The sequence below is a fragment of the Conger conger genome, chromosome 4 (assembly GCF_963514075.1).
Source record: "Conger conger chromosome 4, fConCon1.1, whole genome shotgun sequence".
NCBI classification, from domain to species: domain Eukaryota; kingdom Metazoa; phylum Chordata; class Actinopteri; order Anguilliformes; family Congridae; genus Conger; species Conger conger.
This window is the reverse complement of record NC_083763.1, coordinates 42,717,550-42,734,217: the sequence shown is the minus strand read 5'-3', so window position 1 is coordinate 42,734,217 and position 16,668 is coordinate 42,717,550. Positions and strand designations below refer to the sequence as shown.

General features: G+C 39.7%; 1 protein-coding gene across 1 annotated transcript; it reads right to left on the bottom strand.

The window, feature by feature from the left end:
* Positions 1-344: 344 nt before the first annotated feature.
* Positions 345-16,046, bottom strand: scinla (scinderin like a). The gene is made up of 17 exons (XM_061238206.1): positions 15,959-16,046; positions 12,291-12,474; positions 9,574-9,728; positions 8,477-8,638; positions 8,219-8,368; positions 7,924-8,016; positions 7,246-7,378; positions 7,063-7,151; positions 6,552-6,767; positions 5,006-5,139; positions 4,829-4,919; positions 4,459-4,629; positions 3,738-3,912; positions 2,917-3,032; positions 2,654-2,731; positions 2,450-2,510; positions 345-1,066 (listed from the first exon to the last, which is right to left on the bottom strand). Exons 2-17 carry the CDS (start codon positions 12,469-12,471, stop codon positions 906-908), a joined length of 2,166 nt encoding a protein of 721 aa, XP_061094190.1. The 5' UTR covers positions 12,472-12,474; positions 15,959-16,046; the 3' UTR covers positions 345-905.
* Between the last annotated feature and the right edge of the window lie 622 nt (positions 16,047-16,668).

Genomic DNA, 16,668 nt, shown 5'->3' with positions numbered 1-16,668 from the left:
ATTTTCACTGTCAACGTTCACACAAGGGGCTGCCTTTTCAGTAAAATGGCCATGTAATGGGATCTGGAGCCTGATCAAGGGTTGCTCTATTTTAAAAACCTTTACTGTATTTATTGTTTAGGACAGCACTTCATGTGTATTTTACTAGTTATGGATGTGATGCTTTAACTTGTGGAAGAACCTATGCGCTTGTAAATCGCTTTGGATTAAAAGCGTCTGCCAAATGACTAAAATGTAAATGTAAAATCTAGTTTTGATTCTTGGCTTTTGATTTACTTTGCGTCTGTTATTGATGTTTGTCTCTTATTTGGTGTTATTTGCCCAAGAAAAGGAAAAGAAAACACTTTTTAAAATCAGAATGTTTATTAAGAATGGACCATCCTCACATTATGAAAACAGCAGATATGATGTTGCATTTGTTATATGAGAAGGTATAAACATCAGCAGTTTTTATTTGGTTGAGAAACTACTGCAGAAATACTGTCCATTTGATGGAAATATCACTACAGTGAAGGTTTACAGATATCAGGGTAAGAAAAAACACATGTATTCAATATATATATATTTTTAATGGCGTTAACATTTATTCCTGGTTTTGGATGAAATATTCTACAACCTGAGTAGATGTCCTCAAACGCAGGGGTCCCTGGGGTTCATGTGCCAATGTTATATGATTAATGCTTTCCAAGCAAAACCCACTAGTACTTATCAAATGCACTGTAAACAATAACCTGTGACATTAGAGGAAAATACAAGGAGAAGTGTTTCTGTTACATGTCGGGACTTAAGTGCAGAATAAAATCTGAGAGATGAGAAACATGTTGAAACATGTAGGTGTCTTGGAATTAGGCAATAAGGCAAGCCATGCATGGGTGTGGTGGGGTTGGAAGATGGTTGTGTGAAATTTAGACAGAAACCTGGCCTTGCTCCACAGAGCCTTTGCACCACATCTTGGGATCCCAGGCTTGGAACCACCCAGTGAACGAGGGGGGTTCCTGGCCCTGTTTGATAGTGATAATGGGAATGTCCGCACGACTGGAAGGGTCGGAATCAAGGTATTCTTTGGCTGAAAAAAAGGACACGTGAATATTACTATTGGCTGAATTTTCATTCTTTAATATATTTAAGATGCATCCTACACTCAGTGAGCACTTTGTTAGGTATTTATTAGACTTTATTAGACTTATTATTATTTAGGCTATTATTTAGGCTTATTAGTCTTCTGCATGGCGGCACGGATGGTGCAGTGGGTAGCACTGCCGCCTCACAGCAAGGAGGTCTTGGGTTCGAATCCCCGTCGACCGGGGCCTCTCTGTGCGGAGTTTGCATGTTCTCCCCGTGTCTGCGTGGGTTTCCTCCGGGTACTCCGGTTTCCTCCCACAGTCCAAAGACATGCACGTTAGGCTGATTGGAGAGTCTAAATTGCCCGTAGGTATGAGTGCGTGAGTGAATGGTGTGTGTGCCCTGCGATAGACTGGCGACCTGTCCAGGGTGTATTCCTGCCTTTCGCCCAATGTATGCTGGGATAGGCTCCAGCCCCCTGCGACCCTGATCAGGATAAGCGGGTTCAGATAATGGATGGATGGATGGGTCTTCTGCATACCACTGTTGTACATTGCATTACATTAATGGCATTTGGCAGACACTCTTATCCAGAGTGACGTACAGTTGATTAGACTAAGCAGGAGACAATCCTCCCCTGGAGCAATGCAGGTTTAACGGCCTTGCGCAAGGGCTGTGCGGATCTTATTGTGGCTACACCGGGGATCGAACCACTGACCTTGCGTGTCCCAGTCATGAACCTTAACCACTACACTACAGGCATTTTTGCCTGCAAAACTGCTGGTCACTGGATGTTTTTTGTTTTTCGCACAATCTAGAGACTGTTGTGCGTGAAAATCCCAGGAGATCAGCAGTTTCTGAGATATTCAAACCGCCCGGTCTGGCACCAACAATCATTCCATGATCAAACTTGGATTATATTTATTCCCCACTCTGACATTTGGTCTGAACCATATGAACCATATTTGCCTTAGGCTGGTGTGCAAGTCTACCGAATAAGGTGCTCACTGAGTGTATATCAATTACCTTCATCTAAAGGAGTTAATTTAGAATCAGTGGCTAGAATTAGTGGCTGTGGACCTATTTTTGTACCCATGAGCTTCTCCAGTTGTATTAGTTGAATGCAAGAATGCAAGCTGGAAAACGAACCAATTCTGCCATACTTAAGATGTCAGATAAAACAAGTAAATTTATATATGCTTTAAATTATAAGATAAAATAACAAAAGATAAAATAACAATGACAAGAACAGGCTCTATTCATCCCAGCAACACTCATGTTTTCCTACCACTAAAGTGTACCTTATAAATGTGCAAAGTGCATTTCTGAAAGTTTAAGTTTATGCAGCGTGACGCTACAAGCAAAGTTTTTTTTTTTTTACTCTTACCAATTTTTGGTGCTCCAGTTTTTTCAACTTCATTGGAATCCTTTCCAACCCAGATGAAGATCTGGGTAACAGAAGGACATCGTCAGTGGCTTGCTTTACCCATGGGATTGAGCAGAACAATCACATCAGACAAGGTAAGGGAACATGACCCTCGCCCCTTAAGGCAGATTCCTTGTCATGCTAAAATTTATATCATGTTTTTACCTGATCCCAGGCATCCAACAACATGATATCATCAGTAGCCAGATCAGACTGAGCGATTTCTCCAGGCACTTCTTCTGCCTGGAACAGATAGACAAAAGACAAGAAGCAATGTAAGATAGTGAGAGAGTGAGAGCTGAGCTCAATGACATGAAATAAACCTTTCTCAGCGAAATGCACTTACGAACACATATCCCTGCTACAGCAGTGTCGTGCACTAACATCCCTGATGCGCTATAATGCTAACACCATGTCACATCACTCACAATAAGGCGGCCAGTTTTGTTGGAGCACCCAAAAAGGCGAATGGACTTGACCGCCTTCTGCAGAGACTTTGATGTCTGGTATTCTTTCCTCCCTCCCAGTGGGGCCCAGAACCCAACTGTTGGAAGAGAACATCATTATAAGAGAATAGAGCTATTTCACTGGGCACATGCTTAGCACAAGCATGACAAACCTGACAGTGACCTCTGAATACATGGATATACTGTATAGGCCCACTCAGTAATTTCACTGCCAATAAAATGCTAATGGCTTGCAAAGAGCAAAAAGACAAAGATATGGTACAATAGTATAGAATTATTCTCATAATAAAAATAATGGTAAAGATCCTCATAATAAGTACTTAAAAAGGAAAAATAAATATTAAAAATAAGCACGTAATTTTCCGTCTGCAGCATTTCATTCTTCTTTGTTTTTAATAACAGACATTTTTGAGTCCTCGTTCAACTTATCACCATGGAAACAAATGCATAACTCACTTGTCAGGTAAGATATCGAAAGCAATAGTTAGCTAACCTTTTTCCTAGCTCCCTAAATAAACCATGCCTAACTACCTCAGATACGCTTACCATTGGCACACTAGCTTTATGCTCAGTGGGCTAAGCAAAGTTGTTGCCCAAAGGGTAACTTGGTAACTTCTACCAAGATTCCTGTCTGCAAGAAGTTAAAAACTACGAGTACCATGTTCCACCAATGTACTGAATTGCCATCAATTTTTGTTGAAAAGAAACCGAAAGTTATGTGGGCCTTTAATGACAGAAAGATAACTTCATTTCACTTGGTCTCGACTGGATCGATCACCCACCTGGCTCTTTTCCCTCAGACAACTCAGTGGCGTCTCCTCCTAAGTACTTAGCCACATACTTGGCAGTAACCATCTCCTCCGCTGTGGAGCCCACGCCCTTCCAGATGAACAGAGATTCTGGAGTCTTCAGGACAAACACATCGTTGGTGTTCAGGGACCCTGCACATGCCTGGACCTGGGGAGATACGTCTTGACCAGTCAGTGTGTCCACGGCCGCAAATTATGATCATCATTATCATTTCCCCTGATTGCTCTCAGCACTGCAATGATTTCTGTGTATTCAGTCACTTTTTCTTACCAATCCACAACAGTATTGTGTCCTTTATTAATCAGTGCCCCCATTCATATGCATTACATGTGATGGCCTAGCAAGCGAGCACCTATCGGACTGCCATCGGCACCTGCTGTTGGTCTGCCAGCATTTTGTAGACCGGATTGGAGCGATCCGCTCACGGCGGGACCATTCACCACCTATTTACTTTCATTTGACAGCTGACCCTCATCTTTGCAGCCTGCCATTGAGGGTTGCTGTATTTGCAAAATGCTGGCGGACAGACAGATGTGCCAACGGTGGGCCACGAATGCGCTCTCTGATCTTTCCAGCTGGCAGGTGCCTGGTAGGACTGCAGCGGGCAGGTCTACATATCGGTTTTGTGTTTCCCATAGCCTGCTAATTACAGACCAGGACTGTGTGGCTTCCCTGGGTTGGGGCAGAGCTTACCTCCACAGCCCGCGTGGCCTTGGTGGAGCCCCGGCGGATTTGGAAGAGACGTGTGCTGGCCGCCCGCGTCTGGTCCTTCTTGCCGGATGTGCCACCCAAGTGGATGATCATTGACTTGTCCTTGAACAGGCTCATCAGATGGGCGGTCTCCTGGCTCTGCGTGACACGCACCTGTAGGACACGACACCAACGCAGCTGAAAACACAGCCTTCCCATTCACAGTCTGAAATGAACTCTAAAATGCATTGAGCTGAGAAATTCTTAGTTAGACATCAAATGTAACACAAACTGATGTAAGTACAAGGGATGTATTAATAAATAGTTATGCCCAAATATCAGCTCCCTGAAAATCCAAAGGTTTCAAACCAACCTGGACAGGACTTGTTCCCATGGAATTGTCTAACTGGACCGCCAAGTATGCAGAGGCAACCAGCTCATCTTGAGTGCATTTTAGCCCCTGCCTAAAATATGAAATAACAGATGATGCTCATTTTCAGTAATGCATGACTTAAATATGCGGCAATGTTCACACACAATGAACACTCACCAGATGTAGATGATGTGCTTTTCTCCGCCATTTGGCCTGTAGGTGTACAAGATCAGGTAACAGTCTCCCCCATAAAAATGCCCATAGTTTTCACGGTCCACTTCAACCTTTTTTCCCCCCTGAATACGCCAGATCTAGAGAAAAAGACCAAGGACATGTTAAGCTTTCATGCCACCGTCTCTCATGTTGTCATGTCCATGTCCTATTGTTTTTTCCTTTCGCTGTAATTTCACTCTGGTCCTTGTTTTCCCTCTCTCCCCATTACGTGTCTATTCCCCAGCACTCCCACCTGTTAATCGTTTAGTTCATTTGTAAGTATATTTAAGCCTTCCTATTGTGTTCTTTGGTTGCTTGTTTGTTAGTTCTTAGTCCTTATGCTAGGTTATTTCTGCCTGTTCTAGCCTTTTGTTTTGCTCTGTCATTTGCTCTGGTTTCTTGGATCTTCTGTTAATTTACTCTGCCTGTTAGTTTGACTCTGATTCTGGACTATGTATTTGCACTTTTACCTGTGTGGATTGCCTACCCGTTGCCGAACTAGGCCTGCTTTCTTTTACGCACCGGATGCACCTTGTTATTTTTGCTTACTGGATTTTGAGTACTGCCTGCCCTGACCTGCCTGTTGATATTAAAGTCTGCCATTTTCAACTTTATCCTGAGTCTGCATTTGGTTCCTCTGTCCCGCAACCGGACACATGTAAGCAATCAGGAGAACTCTCATGTTGGTTGCGTTAGAGCCTCAAGACCATGAAGTGATGCTGGCTGGCAAAGCTCAAAAAAGACCTGAAGTTGGGATTTAGACCAATTTCAGCTTGACACAATCAATGTGCATTTTTCATGTTTATCTGCCCATTTGACAGCAGTATAAATGCATTGTGCTTACTGTATCCATAAAGGAAAGGTGGATAGTGCTGTGAGAAGATGTTTGATACAAAGGCTGGAAGAAAGTCCTTTTCTCTGATATTCAAGACAAAGAATCTTCCTAAACTATTTTCAAAAGTATGATGCAACGCTGAAAGTATGCCTTCTCAGAAAGTTACACAGTCCTTCTGAATTCAACATCAGGTTCACAGAAGCTTGGTCAAGGCTGAATACAGAGGTGTATTCAATAGCTGTAGATGTAGTATTTTAACTTAATAAAATACTACAAATTCTTACATTCACAGTGTGTGCAAACTGAACAATGTTATATCAGTATTGCTTCTTGTCTATAAAATAGTCAGCATTTCTCTAATGTTTGAACCATTCCTGTCATGAAATTGGGTATTTCACATTGCTATAGTGGTTTTCAGTTGCATGTCTTGCAAATAGTTGATGCAGGTCATGCCATGTATTGTGAATCTGGCTTTCTAAAACAGTATTACAAGATGCGGTATGTGGGGCTTTTAAGTGAACTTTAGAGTGCACATTTTTAATCACCATCCCAAAAGTACATGACAAAACTGCTTCACAAAGTGTGTTGTGCAACAGCCAATGGGACAAATGTTTACCATTTTTGCAACCAAAAGTGAATATGATTTCAAGGCTTTAATCAACCCGTTGTGATTACCTGGACCTTCCCAGAGCCGTCATCTACCATGCAGTGCTGGGCAGCCATAGCATTGTTGGAATGAAGGGTGGAGGCATCAAAAGGAACCTGTTCCACGCGGGCAATACGACCAATGACGTAGGCCTGGCTTGGACATGTAGTCTCATACTTGTCCAGCCAGTTAACAAAGAACTCCTTGAAAAGGGCGCTCTCTGCTCCTCCTGGAAGTACTTCAATCTGTACACACAAAGGACCCAAATGTTTGATAAACCCATAGGCAATAAAAGGCTTTGACATAGTCAGAAAGTCAGCACAACAAGGTTTCTGGGTGTTTCTACTTGAGAGGGAACATTTAGAAACACTAAATTAAACACTAGTGAATACTTCACAATTCAGGAGCCAACGTGCACCAAACCCAGATCTTCTGTAGTAGTTCCATTTCAATAAAAAGATCCATAGCCAAGAAGTGGAAGCACTTCTTGTTTTTAATATGCCAAACATAGAAGGGAGAGTCCAATAACATTGAATTTACCTGGACATTGCTGCCATAGTGCTTGTCTTTGAGAAACGCCTCAGCGGCAGCCATAGCAGCCTTACGTTCAGCTTTGTTGGCTTCTGGTCCTACAGAAAGAGTAACAGTCAGCATCTCTGTGGTCTTCAAAACACAAGAGTTTGCTGTTCTCACTTATTTATGGAAGTCACTTCTATCCTTTACCTTTCCACAAGAATATCTTGTTATTCTTGATATTGTCCACGATGTAGCACTCACTGGGTGAGAGTGTGTCCTGAGTGAAAGGGCATTTCTCTGCCACCAAAGTCGTCTTCATGGAACCAGTCGCATCTGAAATCTACACCAGAGCATTCAAGTTACTGCACACATTACCGAAGTGCTACAAAGTAGTAACAAGATCCTGCAACATGACACTTAATATGCAGACTACTGTACTGTAGTCCTGGTCACAAGTCTCCTTTCCGACATGTACGCGATGCACTAGTCTGTTTTGTCGCTAGAGGAACTTTGCTGACCAGAATAAGAAGAAGAGATGATACAGCACATTGGTTATCGTGCTAAAATATTCTTCTTTATGAAATGCATAAAGTAGCATGTGGACAACATAGAACACATACTGTAAGTAAATGGTTGACATTTATTTAGCGCCTTTATGCTGTAGAATTAATGGTTCTCATTCACCCATTCACACACACACTCACAAGCCAACGGCGATTGATGCAAGGCACCAATGCTCGTCAGGAGCATTTGGGGGTTAGGTGTCTTGCTCAGGGTCACTTCAACACACCCAGGGCGGAATCGAACCGGCAACCCTCCGTCTGCCAGATGACTGCTCTTACCGCCTGACCCAATGCTGCCCCATACAGAAACCGAACAGCTTACCATATGCAGAGAGGCCATTTTTTGACTAGACAATTCCGCAGTCCGATCATCAGGGGTTGCAGCTGGAAATTCTGACGGTACAGGCCCCAAAGCCTAAAAATAAACATATAAGTTCATTTTGCAAGGAGAGGACTCCAAGATCATCTCTGTTTATTTTCAACCAGTTGCCCAAATAAGCAATATGGTTGCACACAGAAAAACATGCATTAACATTACTTGCAAAGGCAAAAGAAGTCAAACATAATATGCATGCAAACTCCCTGCATGATGAGAAATGGTAGCCAAATTGACTCACATCAATGACAGCCTGTGGCACATTGTCCTTGTCAATCATCTGCCAATTCGGCCGGCCACCCCTCTCGTTGTCACGGATTTCCATAGATACCTGGGTGGCCTTCATTCGCTCAAAGGGATTGCAACAGCTACTGGACCAATGGTAGATATCCTGAGAAAGGGATGATGTAAGATGATGCATACATTCAAATATTTAAATATATTAATGTTTCAGTGCATATGAAGCACCCCCAAGCACATCTGTCGCTCTTGTTCTTACACTGCCCAAGTCAATAATGAAGCAGTCTCCGCTGTTGAAACTGGCCCAATCAAACTCCACCTCAATGGCTCTGATGTAACGTCGACCCTTAACATGCAGCAAACGCTTATCTCTCATGTCATTGGTCACTGCATGCTCCATGCCAGACGCCACTCCACCTTTCTGGAGAGGGACAAGAATAACGTCATGTAATATGTTCATGTGACAGAGAAGAGCTTATCCAAGTACATTCCCATTCTACTGTATAACCACTATAGAATTGGTTCCACCAAGAACTGGGGATTTTAACTGCATCATGTGACACAGTAAAATAAACAATGGTTTATGGTGGTTTAAGATAAACAGGCTGCAGATATTTACATTTTAATGAACTGAAGTTAATAATGCTTTGAAGTTGATGCTGTCGAAAGGCTTTTACATGAAAAAGCTTTTATATTATGAAACCTTTCACCTTACATTTTTCATAATCACAGCGAACAAATTATCATCCAAACTTATATCCTACAATGCCCTACTGCATCAGTTTTGAAATTAAGTAAATCGCTGCAACACAACTAATGGATTTGCGCAGTAAATAAACTACAAATTGGGAGAAATATATACCAATTACAGGATGACATTGTTCTCTTCATAAGAAGCACATAGTTTGTTTCTGTAGTATGTAGGCCTTCTATTGCTTTTCGGAGACTTTATCTATTTTGCCCAATTGCACCAAAATATTTTGGCATTTCTCCATTTCCACCAATATTTTGATAAGCACAAAAATTATTTTATTGAAACTGGCATATTATTTTAAATAGTTCAATAATTTATTGTATATTTATTTTTGCCATGTTCATAGTAACACGAAAAACGTACATATAGCGTTTTGCGATGAAATCCTTCAAATAATGATGAAATTTGTTTTCGTCAGGTTCCCTTCAGTGTGACAAATATACAATAATAGAGGAAATCAGGAATGGGAAAATACTTTTTCACAGCACTGGATATTAAAATGACTACCGGAGTCATAGTTAGCCTTTCTTATAAATGCAAAACCCTTAATACTGAATTGCCTTGCTATGTTTGTTCCAGTAAGTGGTATGCTGGGAGCTCACCTTGTACTTTAACCCAGACTTGAAGTAGGCCAGGAAATCAAGGGACTCTGTGCCCTGGACTTCACGAAACTGCACTGGCTTGTCTTCAAGAAACTCATCGAGCTGCATAAGAAAGATGGCCGCAGCACACCTTTCATCCATAGAGCACTCACTTCCTGGGAGGTGAAAGAATCAGGTGACATCAGGCAAGTGCAGTGCCCACTTGTACGGATGTGAGGGAATTTAGTATACGTAGTTCAGACTTGCCCATTTACGATATATTGCGTAGAACTATGTGGAACTTCTTCATATGGGATGTCACTTGTGAGCAATTTACAGAATTGGGGAATTTTATCAATAAGCTACACTTGGACTGGATTATGTAGGACAAATCAAATTGCAGTAATCTGCTGGATACATGGAGAACACTAAATGCTAAATGGCCACCAATTCAAGCTGATAGTGACTAAAGTGCAATAATATGAGCTGATTGGTCACTGTAGCAAGTTTGAATTTACATCATTAAAACAGGATAGATGAAGTGTTCTTGAATTAATTAAAATAATGGTAAATCCATAATTGTAGACAGAATTAGTGTTGGCACGGATGGTGCAGTGGGTAGCACTGCCGCCTCACAGCAAGGAGGTCCTGGGTACGAATCCCCGTCGGCCGGGGCCTCTCTGTGCGGAGTTTGCATGTTCTCCCCGTGTCTGTGTGGGTTTCCTCCGGGTAGTCCGGTTTCCTCCCACAGTCCAAAGACATGCACGTTAGGCTGATTGGAAAGTCTAAATTGCCCGTAGGTATGTTTGTGTGAGTGAATGGTGTGTGTGCCCTGTGATGGACTGGCGACCTGTCCAGGGTGTATTCATGCCTTTCGCCCAATGTATGCTGGGATAGGCTCCAGCCCCCCTGCGACCCTGTTCAGGATAAGCGGGTTCAGATAATGGATGGATGGATGGAGAATTAGTGTTTTCATTTTCAAATATTTTTGTGATTTTTTACAATCCTTAATTTTTTTATTATTATTTTAAAACTGTGGGGATGTTTTTAAATGTATTTATTTTATATCAATTTTAGGTATTCATGAAAAGATGCTACATTCCGCATTTAACAAAAATTGATCAAAGTACCTAGAAGGAGATGCATTAATGTGTTATCAAAGAAATCCTAAATGGCAGAAAATCTCATGCAATTTTTGCCAGTGAGGATTCATTTGTTCCATGAGAAGAGAGGGATGAATCTTGATTCCAAGGCAGTCAGGATATTGCCTGCCTTTTGAACTCTTTGTCATAGCACCTCCAAGTAACCAATTGGGGTCAAATTTGCTGAGTCCCCTCTAGCAATATCTGAAATTTCATAAAAATTGACTGGGTGGTTTTGCCACTGAAAAAAACTGCAGAAGAAACTTAATAATAACATGCAATCCAATAGGGGGCCTTGCTTCATCGCTGCTTGGCGTAATTATAGGGTATGCCTGGCTTTGGAATATAATGTAAAAAACAAGCAAACCCAACTGGTTATTATTATTATTATTATTATTATTATTATTATTATTATTATTATCACAACATCTGCTGTGCTGTGAGTGGGTGGATAATCTGAAGTTATTTTGGTTTCTCTATAGAAGCACTGTTCATAATATTCATAATCACTACATAACATTTCATTACATTTATTATATATATTAAGGCATGACGACTACGTTCCAAACAAACAGCTGATGGTGTTGTACATGTCTGTGCATGCATTGGCAAAGAAGGCCTCAACTTGCATGGTTTAAGAGATTATCTGAGCACTGCCTTCAGCCAAAGCAATTCAGGCCTTCACACATCATTTTGGTGAACTATTTCTCTGGACTAAATTGCACTAAAATTGTCATCTCAGATTACCCTTTTTTTACTTCTTCAGTTGTGCGCCCTTCTTCAGATACAGCATTCACTGAGTAATATCATCCCATGTATCTTTTTTCTGTTATTTTATATCAACTACTGATGCTACAACAGCTTGTTTGCTTTTCACTTCCTGCAGCAGTACCTCCAGGGCTCCACAGTCTTTAGATTTTCATTGGGCATTCTTGACCTCACTCTCAACTTTTCTTTTCAATCTAGTGAGATTTCTGTGTTTGCACACCCCTGCAGTCTCATGACCTTCATTAGTTATTTATTAGAATTCTTTTTTAGACTTCTACTGCTGCCATTCTTTGCAAACTCTAGAGACTAGTGTGCATGAAAATCCCAGGAGATCAGCAGTTTCTGAGATACTGAACCACCTTATCTGCCACTAAAAATCCTGACCTGTATCTACATGATTGTATGTATTGCACTGCTGCCACACAACTGGCTGATAAGATAATTAATAAGTAGGTGTAATAAAGTAAAGATGTTCCTAATAAAGTGCTCTGTGAGTGTAAGAACACAGGTGCAAACAATTCTGCGGTTTAAGAACACATCATGAATCTGACGTAGGCTTTTCTTAGGACCTTTCTCAAGAACAAATTTAAGAAAAAACGTATAAATGTATAAAGTATAAAGATATTGGTGAATAAGGCCCATTGCCTCTTAAAACCAGAGAAAAATGAAAAAAGACGAGCACACCTATCTGCAGATTAAATATAGCCAGAAACGAAGACACAGTTCCTCTAGTATACAATACAATACTCAATTTACAAATTGCTTGGCATAGTTATAATGATGAAGATGACATCTGGTCACAGTGCATGAACAGAACTCACAGCATACCCAGCCACATGTGAAGGTTGTAGGATTGAGCACTGGTGGTGTGGAGCAAGATGTAGGCATCTCCCATGAAGAAGTTGCCATAAAGTTCCTTTGGAACAGGCTTCAAATCCATCTTCTCAACCCGCCAGATCTGTAGTCCTGGTTCCTTGCCAGCTTTCTCGAATTCTTTGTGGGTTACCATGGTCTAAAATGAGATAAGAAACCAATAAGAAGCATCCCAAACTTCCAGACAGATGCTGTTTCAAACCAAAATACTTTCCTTGTGTATTGTTCCCAGTAATGTATTCATCTACTTACTAATACTTACTAACTTACTAAACCTAGTTAATTCATCCTTTGACATTTATTTTATTTTACTTTTCATCTAGTCTTGGAGTTAAAGTGCATGTCTATATTTAATAATAAAATAAACAAATTATATCTGAGAATCTTTACACTTTCTTGACTGCAGTGGCAGATACCAGATGCACAAATGTGTTATTTGGGACCTTTATACAAGACATAATTTGAATATTTAGCTAGCAAATGGCTCACAAAATGTTTTAACCATACATAAATAAATGTATTACATTAATGGCATTTGGCAGAGTGACATACAGTTGATTAGACTAAGTAGGAGACAATCCCCCCTTGCTCAAGAGCTCAACGGCTGTGCGGATCTTATTGTGGCGACACAGGAGATTGAACCGCCAACCTTGCAAGTCCCAGTCATGTACCTTAACCACTAAGCTACAGGCAGCCCTGGATTACTAAATACATTACCACATATGTGACCCTCACATTTATAAACAAATGAGATACTAGCTCTACCTGGTTTTTCAATGGTAAAAAGTGACTGTAAAGGTATATCTGTGGCAAAACTGGGGTTATAATAGTATGTATTAAGCATCAGCAAAATTAGAGAAAGCAAATGCATTGCAATATCAATTTATATCAGTCTAAACATTTTCATCTATTCCTACGTGGGGATTAAATGGGAGACTAGAGCTATTGGTTCAGGGTCCTACAAGACATCACTAATTCCCTTGACCTAATGGCCAATACATATTTTTGTTCCATTGCCTATCTCCTACCATAGTTTCATGAGATTTGTATATAGAGATGTTTTGCAGAGAGATTTGTAGCATGAGCCACTGTCACCTCACAACAACAATAACCTGGGTTTGAATCTTGCCCTAGGTCTTTCTGTGTTGTGTTTGCATTTTGTTATTTTTCAGCTCTTTATCCCTCGACCAACCCTCTCTTAGTTTCCCTCCTTCTCCAATACAATTAATTTGTGGGTGGTACGTTTTGGCTTGAGAGGGGAGGCAGGGTGGTTAGGCATGCAGGCCACCACCATACAATCCTCATTTTGCTTTCAATACAGATTTTACTGACTTGAAATGTGTGTTATTATATTTCATTACATGACACTGAATATATATTGGGTGGATGTGTAGCAGATACATCCCTTGGTCATAATTCATGGTTATTTCAAGATTTTCCAGCAGCTTTACAGTCATTTTAAGACTGCTAGGCCTGAAATAAGTTAATAATATGTCAGTCATAATTATACAAATTTAGGCAATCAAGCTGTAGGAACATTAGGACAACAACACAAAATAATGTAATATACCTAAAAAACCAGCTATTAGTTTGAGAGCCATACATTTCTACCTTAAGAAAATGTCTGCAAGAATTGTTTACACAATGGGGTATAGATACTGGAACTACAGACAGAAACACTCTGACTCATCAGCTTGCCCTACATTCTCCCCATGCACTTTTTATTTGCTAATGCTCTTCTTAGCACAACAATAATGATCTTTCTGAGAGCATTTTGTATAATACAGTCGGTAAACTGTATTTCAAACATGTTTAATTTATATTTATTCATTCTGTGCCCACACCTATATTTTGTAAGCAGCCTTGGTGTATTTGGTATGTCCACACACACACACACAAACACACACATTTATACACACACACATATATATATATATATATATATATATATATATATATATATATATATATATATATATATATATATACACGGTACTGTGCAAAAGTCTTAGGCACCTGTTCAACATTCTGTACAGATAAGATTATTTCAAAAATAATTCAATGAAAGGTCCTAAATAAACGTACTATACATTTTACATTTTTTCTGCACACTTTGGTTGGCTCCTTGCTTCTGATCTCAGACAGCATAGATCAAGTTTTTATGTAAAAAGCAGTAAACTGCTTACAGTAATATGTTACTTTTTCAAATTAAATACAGAAATTCTCTGTGAAATTAAATATTTTGGAAAATGAATATTTGGAAATCGTGTTTTTTTATACTAACACACACAAAATAATAAACATATATATATATATATATAATAAAGTCGAGGGTGCCTAAGACTTCTGCATAGTACTGTATATAAATATATATATATATATATATATATATATATATATATATATATATATATATATATATATATATATATATATATATATTTATATACAGTACTATGCAGAAGTCTTAGGCACCCTCGACTTTATTATATATATATATATATATATATATATATATATGTTGATAAAAGAGTATGCCCTCTGTAATGTTGTCACAATAGGGAATGTCATCACAGTGCCATGAAAATGTATTTTAGCCCTCTTCCTAATTTCTTTATTATTGCATATTTGTCACACTGAATGGTCTCAGATCTTTACACAAAATATAATGTTAAGTAACCTGAGGAAATACAATTAACAGAACATAATCACATGGAAAATCTGAACCTAGATCAGCACTTCTATATGGAAACCTTTTATGAATCTGGGCCCAGAGTCATAAGGAAAAAACAGCTCAGGAACACAGCACACTCTGATGCCACAGATATTTCCCCTTCACAAATATTACATTAGGGAGGCATCTTTAAACAGACACACCCATCCAATTACCCAGCAGTGAGTCAGATCTAATACAAACTGCTGTGCTAGTTCATGCAATGAATACATTCCATTATTTTTCCCAACTCCAACAATGATTAGTGGGGATGAGAATTGCAATGATAAGCAGTCAGTGTGTGCATGGTGGGCACCATCGATGTTTTTTATTACCTTTTCGATGTTCATTAACATTTGTTTTCATTTTCTGCACGTCTGAAGAGAAACGTTTAAACCACACTGCAGTTCATACACTGCACCGTAGCAATTTCATTTACAGCTTTTCAAGGCAAACCGCGAACCAAATACTATGGAATTTTTCTTCGCAGAAAAGCCAATCGGAACTTTTTAAAATGTAATAAAACAATCTGCTGATGTCACAAAATAGTTATTCTTTGCTAGAATGGGCTCCACCCTGGACTTTGTAGCTTAAACACCTCTTCATAGCATACGCATCAGTGCCTGAGAAAGTTATAGCCTTCAACCGAAGTGTATTTACAGTAATTTTCGCAGTCTCCAAAACCAATTCTAAGCGTGCTGAATGCATATGTTACCGATTCATCCTTACAAATATATGTTTTATCTGAAAATAGGCTGTATAAACAGCGTATAGCCTACGTATAGCCTATTTGCTAACATTCATGGATTCGTTTCTAAGTTATAATCTCCAAAAACTAAGAAAAATGCTATCGTTGAACTATTGTAGACTGGAAAATAAACCAGTTGTTTGTGTAATCGTCGTCACTTACTAGCGACAGAGAACTGAAGATTCGTACTCAGTGAAGGCAGATGTGGTTGCTGCTTTGTGGTCCAGGTTCTGCAATAGCAGAATAGCAGGGTTTAATAGCAAGTGATGATTATATAGTGTGGCACATTCAGCAGGGAGGGGTATTGTTGGCCGACGGCCAGGAAACTCACTGCGAAGGTTCTTTCTTCCTTAAACTGCACGTTTGCCTTCTGCAATATTGGTAAAGCAAACTTTTACCGAATTTGTATTACCTTTCTTTATATTGCAGCGGTTAGAAATTGTGCATTGCTAAGCAATATGCGATAATAAACTAGTTAAACTATATTATCATATTATACTCGCAGGGCGTCTTTGTTTCCGAACGATATTGTGTCACATAACCTTATTAACGTTTGGGTTTACTGTGAGAATCGGAGAAACTAAAATAAATTGAAAATACAACATCGTTGTTAAAAAAAAAAACCGTGTGCGTGCGTGCGTGTGTGAAGGGGGAGAAAGTATCATTGAAGGAGGCAAGCTTCAATCTTGACACATAATATACCGGTAACTGGAATATTTGAAATGCCAGACTAACCCAAAAATTGCTCCCACAAGCAGGAGAGTTGAAGGAGCGTGTCTTTTCAATGTACTGACATGAAGTGCAGAAGCGCTGTAATAGTTTATTGTTTGCCCGAGGTTTGGATCTCAATCACTACATCACTGCCTACATCT

What these genes read in the sequence shown, in the direction of transcription:
- scinla (XM_061238206.1), bottom strand. Translation starts at nt 12,471, where the DNA reads ATGGTAACCCACAAAGAATTCGAGAAAGCTGGCAAGGAACCAGGACTA. An exon ending in AAGCACATCATCTACATCTG is followed by an intron (nt 4,920 to 5,005) that starts GTGAGTGTTCAT and finishes TTCATATTTTAG; the next exon opens with GCAGGGGCTAAAATGCACTC. An exon ending in TGTTGGATGCCTGGGATCAG is followed by an intron (nt 2,511 to 2,653) that starts GTAAAAACATGA and finishes TCTGTTACCCAG; the next exon opens with ATCTTCATCTGGGTTGGAAA.